The sequence below is a fragment of the Montipora foliosa genome, chromosome 9 (genome assembly GCF_036669935.1).
Source record: "Montipora foliosa isolate CH-2021 chromosome 9, ASM3666993v2, whole genome shotgun sequence".
In the NCBI taxonomy this organism is placed as follows: domain Eukaryota; kingdom Metazoa; phylum Cnidaria; class Anthozoa; order Scleractinia; family Acroporidae; genus Montipora; species Montipora foliosa.
This window is the reverse complement of record NC_090877.1, coordinates 15467914-15486756: the sequence shown is the minus strand read 5'-3', so window position 1 is coordinate 15486756 and position 18843 is coordinate 15467914. Positions and strand designations below refer to the sequence as shown.

General features: G+C 39.9%; 2 protein-coding genes across 2 annotated transcripts in view; one reads left to right on the top strand and one right to left on the bottom strand.

Moving 5' to 3' along the window:
* Positions 1–10653, top strand: part of LOC137972190 (dynein axonemal heavy chain 3-like) — a 93623-nt gene extending 82970 nt beyond the window's left edge. The window contains exons 80-87 of the mRNA XM_068819044.1: positions 1396–1559; positions 2618–2771; positions 3932–4189; positions 4728–4864; positions 5074–5162; positions 5743–5864; positions 7649–7738; positions 9734–10653. Of these exons, the coding sequence (XP_068675145.1) occupies positions 1396–1559; positions 2618–2771; positions 3932–4189; positions 4728–4864; positions 5074–5162; positions 5743–5864; positions 7649–7738; positions 9734–9940 (1221 nt within the window). The 3' untranslated portion in view covers positions 9941–10653. The remainder of the gene's footprint in view (positions 1–1395; positions 1560–2617; positions 2772–3931; positions 4190–4727; positions 4865–5073; positions 5163–5742; positions 5865–7648; positions 7739–9733) is intronic.
* A 4453-nt stretch (positions 10654–15106) lies between these two features.
* On the bottom strand, positions 15107–16629 carry LOC137970050 (transcription initiation factor TFIID subunit 3-like). The gene has a single exon (XM_068816508.1). The coding sequence runs from the start codon at positions 16526–16528 to the stop codon at positions 15875–15877; it is 654 nt and encodes a 217-aa protein (XP_068672609.1). The 5' UTR covers positions 16529–16629; the 3' UTR covers positions 15107–15874.
* Positions 16630–18843: the final 2214 nt, after the last annotated feature.

The following is an 18843-nucleotide window of genomic DNA, read 5'->3' as shown; positions in this document are numbered from 1 at the left end:
GCCAGAGAAAATTAATGTAGTTATCAGGAACCCGTGACTCGGAGCCTACAACTCTACTGTGTTCGTGTAACGGCGTTTCACAGACCGATTTATTTTTAGATTGAATTTCCCGCGAATGAGACTCCCACAGGAGCCCGATGACCAATTACAAGAAATTAAGCTGACGTCATAGGGTCACCGAACCGGAACTGCCTTTGTTTTTTGACCAAATTCGCGGGAAGGGCTAGTCTAAAAATAAACCTTCTTGTGAAAATGCCGTTTCACAGACGCTGTATGGAAGTTGCACGCTCCAGATGGGCTCCTGAGTTGTAGGTTACTTATCAACGAGGTACATGTACAACGGAGCGAAAAGGACGCGATAATCGCAAACTATTTGCGATTGGGTAAATATTTGTAGTCTAAGAGACGTTTTCGTCGGCGTTGATGTTGTCGTTTCTTCTATTCCCTCAATTAGCAAGTGGCCTCCAAACGACGGAATAAATGCCAGTCTCGATAGTTGGGATGAATTGATTGGTCGGCTTGGCGTATGTTCTGTTATTGTTTCTCGGGTGTGGCATTTAGAGAGATCTAGCGTTGCGTTTACGTGAACCGGGAAACGTCAGGTTAATGCTTGTGATGAAAGCGTGAAAATTCTCTAATTCTACGTTTTGTCTCTCTTTTGAGGAATTGTGCGATATCTGTAGTCAACAAGCGGGACATATAGATGAATAACATGGCCGCGCGGGGATACGAATTTTATCTTCGAGGTCCTGATAGTATCTCTCATACGAGATGCTATCAGCACGACAAGATAAATTTTGTATCCCTAAGCGGCCATCTGATTATTATATAGATTCTGATGAGATGTGATGAGACGTACAGATTAAAAACAACTTAATTTTTTCATTTTTGAAATGGCGAAAAAGTGGTCTTCAACCGCTAAAACATGGTTGTTGTGTAACATGAAACTACAGTAGATGTGAAAGTTATGAAAGACAAATCATGATAATGTCAAATTGAGTCATAAAAATGTTTATGTAGTAGATAAAGAAAAATCTTATTACAGCACAGAAGTATCTTACAAGAAAGGGGAAGCTCGCTTTTTATTGGTTACTCGTGTTAGTTACCATGACGACACCTATATCCTCATATGTGGAAGATAAAAATAATATCTTCTCTGTGCGCGGTGAAGATATGATCTTTTAGTAAAAAGGAAAATCTTAGTTTTTCATCAGTATCTATATAATATAAAAGCCAAAATCAAACATTTCTTCTATTTTTGGCCAAGCGCAAATGTCAGTCCGACATTTATGGCTAGCCGTAAATGCGATAATAAATCTTTTTCTGTTTTCTTTAACCAGTGCGCCACGACTAAAACAAACTTCGTAACCAGTGATGATTGTACTAAATTTTCAGATGTTTTTGAATGACTATGATGAAGTACCAATGGAGGCTTTAACATATCTGATTGGCCAATGTAACTATGGTGGACGTGTGACTGACGACAAGGATCGCCGGCTCCTTGTTTGCTTGTTGTCAATCTTTGTGTGTGAAGACATCATAAACAAGAATGATCATAAGTAAGCAATACAGCAAGTTTCAATCGAGTGTCGTAAAACCAAAACCAAAGTAATTACTTTGGCCAATCAAAAAGGACGGAAACAATCCAGTAAACCAATCAAAACTCAAAGTAATTACGCGTAGCCGACACAAAGCGCGGGAAAATGTGCACGCGCGAGCCACGATTGGTTTTGGTTTCACTTCTGATTGGTTGAAAAAATGGCGCGAGAACTTTGAACAAATCACTGTGTGAAGTAAATGCAAAACCAAAGCGATTCGCTAATTACTTTCGACACTCAATTGAAAACCGCTTTATATGTGATGAGCAGGAGTGCCATGGAAGCCTTCTTTGGTTTGTACAGGTTATCGAGTGCAATTTGGAATAAATAACCACGAGTAAATTTCTTCAATTATATACATGCAAAAATTTCAACTTTATTGCTCTAATTTCATCTATTTGCACTCATTTCACTTTTCTGCACTCTGTTTTGAATTAATTGATGTGCTTTCAGCTAATCAACACGCTGAAAATTTTGGATGTATTAATAATATAGATAATGACATGATTTTGAAAAAATTGAAGAACTTAAATATATTTCATAAATGACAAGTGCAGCTGGGAAGTTGAGCCAGGGACTACCAGGATCAAATTCAACGAGTGGTCAGAGCGGATCTTGAACCCGGGATCTCCGGATTTCAAGGCAAGCGCCCTAACCACTGGGCCACACTGCCTCTCTCAGATTACACGTCATCCGGCGTTAATATCGTGCACCCATTGGCCAATACGAAATACATAATTGACCAATCAGAGCGCGCGTCTTACTAGAGTTTTGTCATAATGGCTTTTTTCTCATTTGCACGTACTCGAAACCGTAAACACTTAGTCGAACATATACTCTAATGAAAAAGGCCTTTCTTGTTGTTGTCCAGTAAAACTGTCCTTAAGTGGCAAGACAATGGGGATATAAATGCGACATTTCACGGCTAACGTGATGCCAATCAATGGTTCCTCTTCGTTATCTCTTAGTCACAAACTCTATGTATTCACAGATAAGTTAAATTGTCTTCTTTTTGTTAGGTTCTCGGACAGTGGAACCTATTACGCGCCTGTCAAGGGAGAGTACGAATCTTACCTTGATTACATTCGAAACTTACCTCTGATCCCTCACCCGGAAGTGTTTGGGCTTCATGAGAATGCTGACATCACAAAGGACCAAAAAGAAACTCAAGAGGTGTGTATAATGGGTTCGTTACCAGAAAGCGATAACTTCCAAGCGTAATTTCGCTTTAAACCCAAAGACGTGGCCAAGTAGTTGCCTTTTTCAGATGGATTCCTTTTGAAGATATCAAAGAACTTTTTTAACTTTTTCGTCTCACCAAGTTAAGTCCTTTGGTTTCGCTGATGAATGAAATATTTGTCGTCAAAAAGTGATAAATTATTAGTATTGGTTGAAAAGGGGCTACTCAGCCCATACATTCTTTTAAAAAAATTCATTGTTAATTCATGAGCCTAACAGCCTATCAAAGCATCGATAGAACGTCACGTGTATGAGCTTTCTATCCTGATAAAACACTCCTCGTTAGTATTCTTTATATAAAGAATACTAATAAGGCATAGCTTGTTTTTCTTGTATGCTAATATTCACCTCTCACAATTTGAACCATTGTTTTGAGTCCAGAGGGAAACGCTCTTTGTGGAATGTTTTTTAAGCCGTTCAAAAAACTCGCAGCACGCTTTTTATCGGGTCTAAAAACACTCGGCTACGCCTCGTGTTTTTAAATCCCGGTAAAAGACTGCTGCTTGTTTTTTAAAAATTACGTAAAATTTAGAATTTAGAAACAGCCTTTTATAGATTATCTTGGTCATCGTGATTTTGATAGGAAAAGCACTTTCGTTAGTCAGTGCTAGTTTCTTGGCTGATTGTTAGTGAGGCTTAAATTGTGAACATGCAATGATCTCCTCATAACAGTGTTGTCATTCGAAAGAGAGAAATAATCCTCGCACTTAACTGCACAATTTAAACAATTTTCTCTTCTAGGCATCTGAAAAATTGAGGTGGCCTCAACGGGTTCAAACCCATGACCCCTGCGATGTCGGGGTGCAATGCTCTACAAATTGAACTATGAAGCCACTCAGTTGGGAGCAGATCAATCTGGTACCCAGAGTCCTCGGGCTTTTTGGTCAGCGGGTGAGCGCTCACCCGCTGACTAAAAAGCGCGAGGACTCTGGGTACGAAATTGGGAGCGGGTCAATTTGTTGGGCTCATGTGTTCCCGTTCAGTGTTATCAACTAAGTGCTTACTTTATATAGAAGCCCTCAATAGCTGCAAGCTCTACTGAAATATCATCGTGTGTAAAACCTGCTAAATGCTTGTTTCTCCTTCTACGTCAGTTGTTTGACAGCATCTTGTTGACCCTGCCTCGTCAAACGGGGGGTGGAGGGAAATCTCCGGCTGAAGTAATCGATGAATTGTCGGCAGATATCCTGTCTAAGTTTCCTCCACCGTTTGACATCGAAATGGTGATGAACAAGTACCCTGTGATCTACGAAGAATCCATGAACACCGTGCTCAGGCAGGAACTGATTCGGTTTAATCGGTTGACGACCGTGGTACGAAGTACACTGCACAACTTGCAGAAGGCCATTAAGGTAATGCTTCCAGCACGCATTAGTTAAGAGTTTAAAATAGTATTCGTACTTGCGCGTGAAAAGTTGTAGATGAGCTACGAGTTTATAAGGTCACGTTCTATGCTTTTCACCGAAACCGAAAGAATCTATTTGGTGCAAAGAGTTTAATTTCCAAAGAATTAGTTTGGGACACAAATTTGCTAGCCTTTCGTCACACTTTCCGAACTTTTACCTACAATAGTCTCACCTCTTTATCGCAAACTTGAGGAAAACCGTTTGTTTAACTTCTCTAAAAATATGTAAAGCGAAGCTGTTCTAGTGAACCACTTTTGTCGAGAGATTTTAGAAACCGAGACCATGAACTTGTCTCTATAAAGTCGAACCAATAAAATTTTTTGTTTCAAGTTATTTTCATTTCGGCCAATTATAGTACATTTCTGACTTGAAACGAATTTGTGACTTTGTCTTCACCAGTTTTCATTACAATTTAGGGTATGCTTGGTTTAATCCCTCGTTCAATTTCTTTGTCAATGACCCAGTTTGTTTTTTGACATTGCAGGGTCTTGTTGTAATGTCAAGTGACCTTGAGGATGTGTTTAACAACATGTTGGTAGGCAAGGTGCCGGCAGTGTGGGCAGCGAAGTCGTACCCCTCCCTCAAACCACTCGGCAGCTATGTTGCAGATCTCTTAGAAAGGTAAGCAGTGTGTGTAAAATCTTTAAATCAATGAAAACTAAAACTACAATTACTAAATGGTTCTTTGTCATGTCAAATACATGTTACACCTCTCTTATAAGTTTCAAGAATTGTTTTAGGCACAAGTAAAAACCACAAAGAACAATCTGTTATTAGGTTTCGTTTGAAAACGGGAAACTCATCATTGTCACGGTGGTGTGTCGTTGTAGATTGACGTTCTTTCAAGACTGGATTGAACACGGCAAGCCAAACGTCTTCTGGATTTCTGGATTTTATTTCACTCAGTCATTTTTGACAGGTAGGTTCTCTTCCTGCATATGCATCTTAAGCTAACGAATATAGTTTCAGATTAACCTATGCGTGTTCAGTCAAACAGTTCATGAGACGGCAGGGTTTTGTGGGGACTTTTAAAGCTATTGTTTTTGCGTGATTTAAGTTGAGCAACTTGGAAGGAAAGTCGGTGAACTCTTTTTTGAACCACAAAAGTCTATCAGGCGTAAACCAGGCTATTTACACGAAACACAATTATGACAAAAACGTAGCTCCTTTAGAGGGGCTTTTCAGGGTCTTGCAAATGAATTTTATAAATTCATGATTTTAACTGGCAAAAGGCAGACCAGTTAGCTATTTGTAAGCGGAGCCAAGGGATTAAAACGGGGAGTGCTCAGAACAGCTCCACTTTGTTGTCAGCTGATCCGGCTTCAATCAGGATTTGATTCAAACCTGCTCGGAAACCATTCACCAGGCGCCCACTGAGAACCAGCCAAGCAAAAAGTTATTCGAATTTCTTCTATGTGATTCTTATGATAACCCACTTCGATAGGTGAGGAAAGTGATGTGTTGAATGGTCTAAAAAGCGGTATTTTATTTCTCTGTAGGAGCGCGTCAGAACTTTGCTCGGAAGTACACCATTCCTATTGATCACGTGGGCTTTCAGTTTGAAATGACCAACAGTGAGAGAGAAATGGAATCCCAGCCTGAAGATGGCGTTTATGTTTACGTAAGTACCGGCTCAGTAAAATCCAAGTGGTTGTATTTGGGACGTTATTGCATAGTATATCTTAATCCAGTGGCCGCATGATCTCTCTGTCTTGTCGCTGGTCAAACCAAATGAAGTCAACGGTTGAGTTTCATGTTCAGTGAACTGAATTAATTTTTCTTATAGTTTCCAAGTAGTTATTAAAGAACACTATCTGCAAATATTTTAAGCAAAAACAATTGTGCTGCAGGTGCAGCATGCTTGTTTGGACGGACAGTTTTACCGTCCTTTTTTGGAAGCAGGGACTTCACGATCTACGACGCGGTCGTCAACGAGAACGCCACGAAACAACAATTTCATAGCTTAAAAGAGGAAAAGTAATCGTGCTGCACGTGCGCACGCATTTTAGCACAAATTCGTGCGGTGCTCTGCACAGCAACTACGTGAAATCACCAAATTTGAGGTTTTGACGATAACGCGAGCGCACAAATGTGAATCTGTAATTCTCTTTTTTTACGCTGAAACCGCTTGTACCAATTTATTGTTAGGATACTTCGCCCACATTGCACGACGCGAACGAGATGGCCCAACCGCGAGAAACTTACGATATTAAACTTACCTTATATTTTGAGGTGACGTTTTCGTTGACGTCGCCGTCGTAGATCGTCAAGTCCCTAGTAAACATCCTCGACGGCTTCGACAACGAAGTGGTCTCTTTACAGGTTAAATGCGCGCTGTCTAAAATATTTCGTGATTATTCCTCTTGCCTATATGTTTTACAGTATGGGCAAAGCATCCCATAGCTGGATTGATAATGCGGTCTTACCTTCAACACGTTAAATGTGGTGATTTAAAGCCAAATTATAAACCATTATAAATTAAAGTTAATGTGACAACCATGATCTGTGCGAGGGATGTGCATTTAAGCCTTGTTTCACGTGAACGTCACACCATACACCTCATCCAATCACATTCTAGGTACCTCCTGCCTTGGACTATTATGTCGAGTTCGACCTTTGCTACTGTCATTCCTGTTCTGTTTTTGTTGTCATGGCCTTGGAGATTGCAACCCCATGGAGAGGATAGCGACCTCTCTTGCCGGGCAACTTAGTTATCCTACCTTTTCTTGGCCTGCTAAAGGAGTGCTTCATCTCCTACCCCATTAGCCCACAAACTGTTGTGTCTCACACTTGTTGTCATGGGTTGGGAACATTACCGTAGTTGTTTTTCAGAGTACGTATACGGCTTAAGCAATAGAGGACGTTTTCTGTGTTTCCATAGTCTCATCTAAACACTCGGGGGAGTTGGGAAAATTCGAGACAGTTATGCAAACCCGAGAAGCTTTCGAGGGTTTGCATAACTGTCTCTGGGGGCATGCCGCTCCCTCCCCCAGGAAATTTTTAAAAGAGAACACTAAAAACGCTGTTTCCAGTCTGGAATCCAAGAATCAGTTTCCCAGGCAAGGCTAGAGTTCACTCAAATTCTCCGGCTTTAAAAAGGGAGTAAAAAAATTGTATCAATAAAAAATAAAGCAAACTCCTCAAATATTGGCATCAAAGTACCGGACATGGAAAGGGAAACCACCGGACTAAAGATCTTTTTTTTTTCCTCATTAAATGCGCAGCTGTTGCTTTTGTTATAGCCGTAGTTGTTACTTAAGCCAACGTAGTCGGTAGTTTACGAGAGCTGCTTCATCACCCCCTCGTTTCCCATCGTAAAGGTACATGAAGGTTTTTTTTTTTTCACAAAACCGACCGGCCATTTGCAGTTATACTTGAAACGTCATGTTTTTTTTTCCCTCGCAGGGTTTGTTTTTAGAAGGCGCCCGCTGGGACAGGGAACAAATGGTGTTGTCGGAATCGCTTCCTAAAGTTCTTTTCGACACTCTTCCTGTAGTATCCTTTCATAAATAAGTTAATATTTCCCAGTAGTTGGTTTTGACGTTACTTAATGGCCGCCATGTTGGATGACACGAACAGTAGACCTCTTCTTTAGCTTCTGTTGTTCGTCCACCAGCATTTGTACATTACACACTTTATTACATCCATTTAGAAATCACTGCTGATCCTTGCAATCTGATTGGCTTTCAGCAGTGCGATTTATTCCCAAATGGCACTATTTTGTGCTCTAAATCGCACCATTTCCCCAGCCAATGAGAAAGGAACACTAAAACAAAACAGTCAATCAGATTTCAAGGCTTGTTGAAGGTAACCAATCAAATTGCAGGAAAATGAAAGAGAAAGAAAACCACTGTGTGGCGCATTTTGCAACTTTTGTTCCCAACTGGATCAATAAAATGTTCGTACTGACTATAATCCTGTATTTTAGCTATAAATAATGATTGTATGATTTCTAAATGGATGTAATTAAGTGGTAATTGAACTTCGTGTCGTGCAATGTTGGTCTGGAATCAAACTTGTGATTTCAAATCGAACTCGCGCTGCGCGCTCGTTCGGTTTTGAAATCCCACGTATGATTTCAGACCAAATTGCACTCCACTCAGTTCAATTACCATTATTTGTACAACTATTAGAGCGGTTTTCAATTGAGTGTCGAAAGTAATTAGCGAATTACTTTGGTTTTGCATCTACTTCACTCGGTGATTGGTTCAAAGTTTTCGCGCCACTTTTTTAACCAATCAGAAGTGAAACCAAAACCAATTGTGGCTCGCGCGTGCACATTTTCCCGCCTTTTGTGTCGGCTACGAGTAATTACTTCGAGTTTTGATTGGTTTACTGGATTGTCTCCGTCCTTTTTGATTGGTTAAAGTAATTACTATGGTTTTGGTTTTACGACACTCATTTGAAAACCGCTCTATTTGTATCGCTAACCACCTATAAATTTATCGCGAGTGAGTGAAATATTTAACAATTTTTTCCCTAATAAACGGGCAAAAAGCTCAGAACATAATAAAAAGAACTTACAAAATTCATTCAATTGAAAAATGTTTCGGTTGAATCGTTCAACCTTCATCTGCTTGAATAGCAGTGAGTGGTTAAATAGTAGGCACATGACCGAAAACTACACGTAACCCATAATTCCTCGATTCGCTTTGACGAAGGGCTAACGCTCGAAACGTCAGCTTTTAGAATCTCTGTACGGTGGCCAATTTACATTATCAACTCCGTTGATAAAACAAAATTTTTGTATTCTACTTCCCCACCGACGCAGCACCACAGTTTCTTTAGAAACTACCCCCTTCATTCACATGACCGAAGGGCTGCCCTGTGACAAAAGTACAGCATCATAGACTGCTAGTCAAGCCAATGAAGGTTGAGCGATTGAACGATTCAACCGAAATGTTTTTCAATTAAATGAATTGTTGAAGTTTTTACGTTCCGAGTTTTTAGTCAGTTCAGAAAGATTATGTTACTTAAACCTCTGTTGCCAATATTTTCCCTCACTTTTAAATTAATTAAGGAAACAATTGCTTTTTCCTTTCATTTAATTTGTTTCTTGAAGAAAGTTCCGCGGTCATTTTGTAAAGAAGCTAAGTATTTATGATTAAAGAGGCTATCCACTCAAGTGATAAGCCGCCATATTTTTTGACCAAAACAAAATACATTTGATTAAGTTCCCATAGAATTAGGTAGAAACACCAACATGCACCTCCATTTCTCTGTTTTAGTAGATCAATAGCAAGACATAACAATTTCTTTGTTTTGGTAGATCAACAACACTGTCACCGTAATATAAAGACGTAACTTGATCCCTTTAATCACCTGAGCAATTTTACCATGGGCAAATGAAGCCAATATCCTTAATAAGATAACAGTTTAAAAACTGTTATCTTTTTAGTATTCCCGACACCCTCTTTGCATTGCACTAGACAACGCGGCTTTGCTGGACACGAGTTTTAAATTAATTCCTTAACCAGCGATAACGTGTAGATGTGGATCATTCCTGGTGAAAAATCCACCTTCAAGCCGAAACCTACTTACGCCAGCCCTGTTTACAAGACGAGCGCTCGCAGGGGAACTCTATCGACGACTGGCCACTCGACGAACTTTGTTATGTACGTTGATCTACCGTCCAACAAGCCCGAAAGGCACTGGGTCAACAGGGGCGTGGCCCTTCTTTGCCAGTTGGACGACTAAAGACGCGTGTGTGATCATGTGATGCACTTAATTCGCTTTCTCTTTCATCATTTTGTCGAACCTCCCAATTTAGTCTTTCTGTAAAATTTTTTTCTGACGACTTTAAAACCCTTCATGCGTAACCGCAAGCTTAATCGTTTGTCTATTTAAGAGAGCATCCAGTCATAGAAATTTCAGATGCCGTCGCTTATGAAATCATATGCCGTCTGCATCTGACGAGCTTTTAGCTGTTAAAAGAGTGTTCAAATAATTTTCCCTACTTTTAAGTGTCAAAGGGTCTATTTAAGTCAAATGTTGCAAAGCAGCGCATTCGTTTCCATGACTTGTACATATATATTTTACTGTGTGAATTGAAATTTCAAAGTAGTTTGCCATAAAAACTGAAGGTCAAGTCTATTTTTGTATTTAAAGCGTGAACTTATAACGGATTTTGAAAGAGGTGGTAATAAAAGAAACTTGTGCTTGTGTGAATTTTTCAGTCCGTTGAAAAAATGAACCTTTGTAAGCTTGCATAAAATTATCCCAGGTTTTCTATCCAGTTTGCCACTTTCTAATACTTCAACGCTTGATGTCTAAAGAGCTTCTGGGAACAAATTAAGTATTGGAGTAGCTGTTAACAAGGCGTTATGCTTTTGTCACTTTCGTGGCAGTGGAATTACTCTGTTTAAATGAAAGTTCACGTCGAAGTGTCTTCAGACGACCAGGAACCAATACCATTTTATTTGACAGCAAATGATGAGATCTGCGGACCTTATTTCTGCGGTGGTTTTGTTCGCTTCTTTGGAGTCGTTTCTGAAAAGGCATAGTCGTAATCAGCGTTGGTGTTCTGTGTTTTGCTTGAAGGTGTTCCACAACCGAACCAAAATATGAGCACTTCAAAGTGAATAATTGAGATCATCATGTAAGCAAACCAGCTGTCGGTAATAAGTTTGCCGAATGATACCAGTAAAACCGCAAAAGCCAAGCCAAATCCAAGAACGTTAAACATTCTGTTCTTTTCAGATCACTATCCCGTCTAGATTCAAATGTCTTAAAAAATGACTCGTTCAGGCACAGATGTGTATTTCTTTTTGCTGTTTAACTTATGCTTTCTTTCGAAGTGAAATCGAAATGTCCTGTAACAAAAGAGTATGTGTTTTTGCTGCGTTAAAACCAAAGCTTTGTTTTGATACGTTAAAATCAAACGATTGTCATTGTAAGCACTGAACAGGACTGATGACAATTGCTGCACAAGATGGCTCTTCCGTCTTTGAACAATTAATGTCTACAACTGTTTTTTGCGGTTATCTTTGTGTGTTTCGCTAAGAAAATTGTTTGCAACAATGGCACCGTAAAGCCTTTTAATTGCAGTTTCCTGTGATCAAATTTGCATTTTGGGGGTTCATTCTGATATTCGACATGACAAATCGTATTCCCCGCGAAACAATGGCAGCAGCCGGCAGTCCTCGAGGAAAAGACCTCCGAAATTTTGCATAAGCATTGTTTCCAGTTTCTCTTGGGTCCCAAGAGAAAATAAAAGCAATGTGTGTACAAAACTTTGAGGGGCAAACAAAGAGTATTATGGTATTTTTAAAACTGGTCTATACAGTCGGAAGGAAATGTTCGGATCGATGCGCTGAATATACATCTTACATCAACCGGACAGTGGTTTCCTTTTAATTATAGTAGGTCATTTTGGCAGCTGCAGAATCCAGTCTGGCCCGTTCCGCGATTGGCACAAATAACATTTTTCTGACATGAAGAAAATCGTTGTATTGTATTTTAACTTGCCTTTGAATCGGCATAATTTTCCTCTTCGTCCTGAAAAAAAAACTTGCCGCTCGTAGGCATAGCTCCCCCAACCGCCGTTTAATGCTTAAAGAAGTTTGAAGGGCGCTTTAAACTCACAACTCGTTTATTGATGGTTTTTTAACCGATTTCGAGGTGTTTGGATATCGGATGAAATTGTGTTGTATTGCCATGCAACATGGCCGCCGTGTCACGTGGGTGCAAACTAAGAAAAGCCCTTTTCACGGTTAGTTTTTCTCATTTGCATTACAATGTAATCTAACGTGGATGGGAGGCAATTTCGGGTTGAAAATACAAAATAGCCCGAAATTGCCTCACATACATGCTAGATTTAATAGTAATGCAAATGAGAAAAAGTAACCGTGAAAAGGGCTATTGGTGACTGCTTGATCGCAATCCAATTGTGCAGCGGTGTTTCCTATTTCTAATGCATGCATCCCATCATTCCAAAGGAAGTAAGTTTCAAACATGGCGGAGTTTCTATTGAAGATGACCACTGATCTCGAAGAGACTGGGTCTTTTTCGAGATCAGTGAAGACGACGTAAGCCCAGTGTCACTCGAGAAAGACACGAAGTCTCGAAAAAAAAAGTGTGAGATAAATAGATTTTTAGAAAAGTTTGGGATATTTAGAGATTTTTACAAATTTTTTGGGGATATTTAGAAAATTTGGAGGGTCTCGAAACCTTACGGGTCATTTTTCGGGTATCACAATTCCCGTGGTATCTCAAGAACGGAGAGGATTTAAGTCGTCAAACTTTACAGACATGTTTCTTTTAGTTAGCTTAAAAACATGTTAAAAGATCGGCTTTCCAAAACTTTCATAAATGGCTTTTCGGGCCCGAAACGTTTTCGAGAAATTTTCGAGAAACGGGCCCTATGTTTGTCCCCATCAGCGTCAGAAAAATGTTTATTTTTAAACCAAGTTTTTCGGAAAATAAACAATAGGCCAAAATTGGCTATGTTGTGCCCAATTCAAATCTCCAGATTCTTTGTGTATTGCATTTGCATTATAATGTAGTATTGACATTTAAATGATATGGAAATACCTGGAACAAAACGTTTTATTCCCGAAAGGTCTGAATTGGGTAAAACATTGAGTTTGGCGATTTGGTCAATTGTTTATTTTCCCGAAAAACTTAGTTTAAAAACAAACACTTCTCAGAGGCTGATGGGGGGACTAGACCAATTTGGGTAAATCTTACTCTTAGGAATGGACTCTTGCTATTAATCAGTTGTATCATAAACTCATCAAAGTAAGCCTCTTTCTCCCCACCCCTCCCCCTCTTTCTCCCACGTTTAGCTTGGGAGTCAACCTTTTCCATGGTAGATTTACTTATAGAACTCATCCCTTGGGAGAGGTTGTAAAAGCCAATCTCCCTTGGGAGATTCAGCACGCCCACTGTTGTAAAAGTCAATCAAAACAAAGCTATCTTAGGATCAAGGGAAACATGCAGATATTTTTCTCGGGAAAAACCTGTTCCTAAAAATAAATTTAGGGCCTCTTCACATGATCCCGGTTGACCTGGCTGGGTCGGTTACCGGATGAAATTGGTTTCTGTTCACATGGCGACTTTCAGCCAGGTTTCCGAGATGAAAAGTGGTGGCGCGACCATTCAGACGTGAAATCTAACGAACAAGCCTTGCGAGAATTTCTCGATTTTCTTTGTTTAAGCAACCTTAAATTTTACTTTAACTATCAAATGAAACTATACCGAGCTTCCTCATCGAAGAAAAGGGAAGTAACGTAAAACCTCGGTAATGTCCGTTCTATCATTCCTCCCGGTAACTGGATTGAAGTGTTCATATGGCAAAATCAGACCTTCCAACTCTCACGCATTTGATATATTTCTCACGCCCACACGCATAGACACCACTTTCTCACGCTAAGACTTTTACGCCTCCATCGTCCGTCCTAAAAGCAGCTAAATCTGCTACTTATGAATACAACAAAGCACATAAGCGTAAGCTATAATGGTTAACATTGAAGTATAGGTTAATGCTGATAGCTAGTTGCGAGCTAGTCAGTGTTGTTGTTTTGTAAATACGAAAACCCAGAACTTTTACTTCTTAAACGGCAATGTTAATCAAAGAAGTTACATAAATCATTGAATGCAGATGTCAAAAAAGTGTTACTTTTCAGATTTTATGGGACATTTTTGTACCTTTAGAATTTTGTAAATATTTTCTGAAAATGCAGAAAATCGCATTTCAGGGACTCAAATTTTCAAAAATTTTCCGGGGGGCCATGCCCCCGGACCCCCCTAGGTGACTGCCTGCCATCGGCAGGCAGTGGCCCGCCTTCGGCGGGCTATTGTGCCCAATCTCACCCATTTTCAAAACAGAAAGTTGGAAGGTCTGCAAAATTTCCAGCCCGTCCTCTCATACGAACACATAGAAATAGGAGGTGAGGCGAAATCTCGGAAACCGGGCCAGCCTGGCCAACCAGGCTCATATGAAGTGGCCCTTACTGGAGGAAAGGGTTGCCTCAAGGAATTAATGCAGATGGAAGCTCCTCTTGATGAGCTCCTGGTTGTATTTGTTAGAATAGAACGGCTTATATAAATCGGCCTGCTTTGCAGACAGACAGACTGTACTGCAACAGCACTATTATAGTCATATGCAACTCCATATCTGGGTTTGACATAAGTTTTGTGTTACCTGCCCCGTTGCACGCAGTCTCCTTGGGTATAAAAGCTTAACACTTGTTTCATTTTCCCAATCAAAAGAGCGCTCTCTTTTTGTTTTCATTTAGTAAGTCCGGCTACACAAAATAGGATGCATACGCAGAAGGTCGATGAATAATGTGCATGTACATACTGACCTTAAGTTTACAATGTGCAGAGGTAGCGGTCACTTTCCAAGAATTTCTGGGTTGTTTCGTGTCTATATCGCTGTTGTGTAAAGACATCCCTAGCGAGCAAACCAAGTTTACCGGAAAAAAATTATGTTCCATCTATAGATGAGAAAATATATTTCATCACCTGATCTACAGTCTTTAAAGTATCGAAAAATCTCCGAAGGAATAGCAGGAACGCATTATAAACAAAATGTGCAACACTACAACAAGTTAAAACAAATCGTTGTGTACATTTCATTTATCACCCGATGAATGATATGCGGCGCGACTAGCCCGCATGACCATATTAGGGAAAGACAATACATGTCCAAACAATATAGCTAACAATAGCGATTTTCTAAGCGAAAAATTTCTCCATCATAGCCAAATTTATTAATTAAACATCATGAGTACACAAATCTTATAGATCTAGAGGGGAATTCGAAGATAATGTTATTGTTAAAAGATTTAACTCACTTTACATGAAGGACTTGGGAGGCGCGGTGGCCTGAATGACCCGGGTTCGGGTCCTGGCCGGGAACATTGTGTTGTGTTCTTGGGCAAGACACTTTACTCCTACGGTGCCTCTCTCCACCCAGGTGTATAAATGGGTACTGGCACTTACATGATGGTACTTACATGAAGGACTTACATGAAGGACTCCGAAATGCTGGGGGTAACCCAGCGATGGACTGGCATCCCATCCAGGGGGGAGAAGAAATACTCCTACTCGCTTCATGCCGTAGAAACCGGGATAAGCTCCGGCCTGATGGGCCACTTGGCTCGTATGCAGACTTTACCTTACATGAGGGACTCCATCACTACAGCCCATCTCTGTTCTTTGGAATAGAGTTTTATTAAACAGTTACAAATTATCAACCGGTTTAAGAAGTTATAACAATCTTCTGTTAAAATCAGATGTATTTCTTAGTTTGAAATTTAACGGCACTACGAGTCAGTGCAAACTCAAGCTTGATGATTGTTATGTACACTTTTAAGTTATTATTCAGTTTAATGTATATATTTTTATGTTTCATTGTCATTATAGTTTGTTACATACGACCCTTCAAGCTGCATGTAGCTTTAACTATTGATCGTGTTTAGATAAAGGTTTAATACTACCAAATATAGTAAATGGTTTGGATCAAAGAGGAAGTTTACATAAAAATCATTTCTATCGACTTCAACGTAATCATTGTTATTTGCAACTACACCTGGTCTTTTCCTAAGTAAAACCGTGTCTGATATAATTTAATTTGCCCCCGGGTGCCTTGGTGATTAAATAGCGGCCGCTAAACGCATTAATAATTCACTTGCTTGTTTCTTTCTTGTTTCGTTTCCTCCATCCTCCTTTTTCGCTTTTTTCTTCTTCGCTTTCCTTCATCCTTTCTTTCTCAGCTTTCTGCTTTTCTTTCTCTTCTTCTTTATCTTTCTTTTTCTCTCTTTCTTGTTCTTTCCTTTTCTCCTTTTCACTCTTATCTTTCCCAGTCTCACCGACTCCCATATCCTCCTCCTTGACTACTTCCATTGCAGAGGTAGGCGGCGGTACGTTAAGGCTCTGCATTGGTCTTTGTTTGGCTGGCGAACCTGGTGGCATTCCGCTCCCTTGTCTTCCCTTCGAGTCTTTCTTCGCGGCTTTCTTATCCTTTATCTTGTCTCGCTTCTTGACTGAAGCGTTGGGATCTTGGTCTGGGCTTGAAACCGTGATCTGAGGAGCGCCCGTCCCGTCAATAGTATGCCTTCCTTTGATCCCAGCCGGCTGGTATTTGTCGTAAATTTCTTTCGGTTTATCCAACGAAAAGAGCACGGCCTCGGCGACTATCACTATCCCCATCATGTAAGGGAAAAAATTCTGGAGAAACAGCTTGCCGAAATTCACCCCTAGTGTGGTTACAATTAAGCCAAAACTCACAGAGTGGATCATGTTCTTCAAAGAGCCCTCAATTACTGGAGCAGCAACCATCCTGTCGCAATTCACCGCCTAGGAAAACGTACTTTAAAGGTCACGAAAAACGAAGCGTGAGTCTTTGTTGTTTACAAAAAATGAAGAATTCATTTCCAATTCTTTCAAATTAATTAGAATACAGGAGACGTGATCTCAATATTGCTCTTTTTCGTTTCATAAACAATGTACCACCTGCTATGTATGTATGAAAATTTCGACGCTATGAATTATGAATTTTGGTTTCCCTCCCCAACGCACAGCGCCATAAAGTATTTGTTTCTTTATTTCCAAACATTGGGAAAACATCATTTTAAACATGTAGTATAACAGTACTATTTTCATCATCAAGTACCAAATTTAACCGATTCGCAAACCGGTATGATTTAAGCATTGCGCCCTTAACTTTTGTTAACGTTATAGCGAACTATGTTGCAATGTTTGAATATTTTACAACTGTTTCCTATCATAATATCACTCGCTCCAACGTCCTCCAATGTGGCAAATATTTAAAATAAGCACATCAAATGTGAAATGTAATGTACGGTGGCACCTTGACAATCTCAGTTAACATTATTAAGAAAATTAAATAGTTAAAAAGTTTAGAAAGTCCTCAAAAAAAAAAGAGGGCGCTACACTTCGCTTTCTCAGCTAACATTAAAACAAATTTGGAACTGTTAACTTTATCAGTTCCCCCCTTATGAACCGCGCTTAGGATTCAAAGATCGAATAATTTTCTTGCTCACAGAAGAGCACCTGCTCAGTACGAAGACAATATAGTAGTCGAAGTTCTAATAGTACACCTGTCCAGTACATAGATGCTGGCAAATTAAAAACTTGTTTCCGCTTTTGGCTTCCTAAATACCCTTTATGTTCCATTTTTCTAAAAGGTAGTTCTCTTTTGTTTGGCTTTCAATTCCCCAACTAAAAAATGCTATGTTCTTTTTTTCCCAAACCTCTGAAATACTTGTAATGAAACTGGTCATTCACAGTGCGAAGCCAGTGAATAGCCCATTTCCGAGTTACCGCATGCCTCAGTTTCAAAGCGAGTCCTGGTGCACAACCATTCAAATTAAAATGAGTTCCGTATTCTTATGCAAGTCAAACTCATTTCCCTTACAATAGTTGAGCACCAAGACTTACTTCGAAACCGAGACAAACAGAAACTCGGAAATGGCTCATTGACTTCGACACTGTTGAGAACTGATGCGTTGATGCAGTTCAGAACAAAAGGTTATCAATTGCTAAAGCGATCTATTTATCTACTGTAGCTCTTTTATTATTACCAAGGGATTATACGGCATGAAAATGGATTTAAAAAACGTAATCGCGTAATAAGAGTTTTTTGGCGCAACCTCATACCCAGGCTACTTTATTTTTTTAAGTGCGAATAAGTGCCCTGGGGACAAATTTGTCTTTGCTGGTGTTTTCTTTGAAGAGGAGCTCATTACCCGGAACCTACGTCTTCCATATTAACCCTCTGGGTCAATCCTTTCCCGTATCTCTTTATTTTTAGAAGCACCTTCCGGGGGGAGGGGGAGGGGGGGCTTTAATGGGTGTTTTCGCAATAGCCAATCGTAAGAGACCTATGGTCAACCATTTATTACGTCACAGACGTATGTGACTTATGTGGACCACTTCACGTATGTTCTCAGCCACACACGTCACATACGTCAAAACATAGTAGTTCTAAAAATAGAAAGATAATACGGGAAAGGGTTGATTCAAAGGTACAATACTCAAGGAAGCTCCAGGTAGGGCTCCTGGGACCCGTTTCTCGAAAGTCCCGCAAACTTCTCGGGCCCGACAAGCCATTTGTGAACCTGCTAACCGCTTTTTCAGGGAAGCCGATTTTTTAACAAGTTTTCAAGGTAACTAAACGCAAACTGACTGTGAAGTTTGATGACTTAAATCTTCTTCGTTCTTGAGATACAGAGGGAATTGTGACACCCGGAAATGGCCCGTAAAGTTTCGGGACTTTTGAGAAACAGGCCCCTGCTTTGAACTATAAATAGCTCGCTGAATGTCGCGTGCTCAAATAAAGCAATGGGATACCAGCATCTGGTTCGTCTTGACGGGTGGGCTACGCTGCCTCGTAACAAGAGATGTTAAGTATTACCACTGACATGATATTTTGTGCAGTTCTTTATTTCTCGTTTGAAAAAAAAATAGACAACGCCTTTATTGAAAACCATTCAGAGTAGTATTAAAAGTATATGGAGCAACAAATTTATGGAGTTGATATCTTCACAATTATTACCATCATCGTCATTGTCAAAATCAACATTTTAATTTGCATTAGACATTTTCGAGAAAGACTACAACGCGGCTATGAT

Bases quoted from the DNA above. Each gene is read 5' to 3' on its own strand.
- LOC137970050 (XM_068816508.1), bottom strand. From the start codon at position 16,528: ATGGTTGCTGCTCCAGTAATTGAGGGCTCTTTGAAGAACATGATCCAC.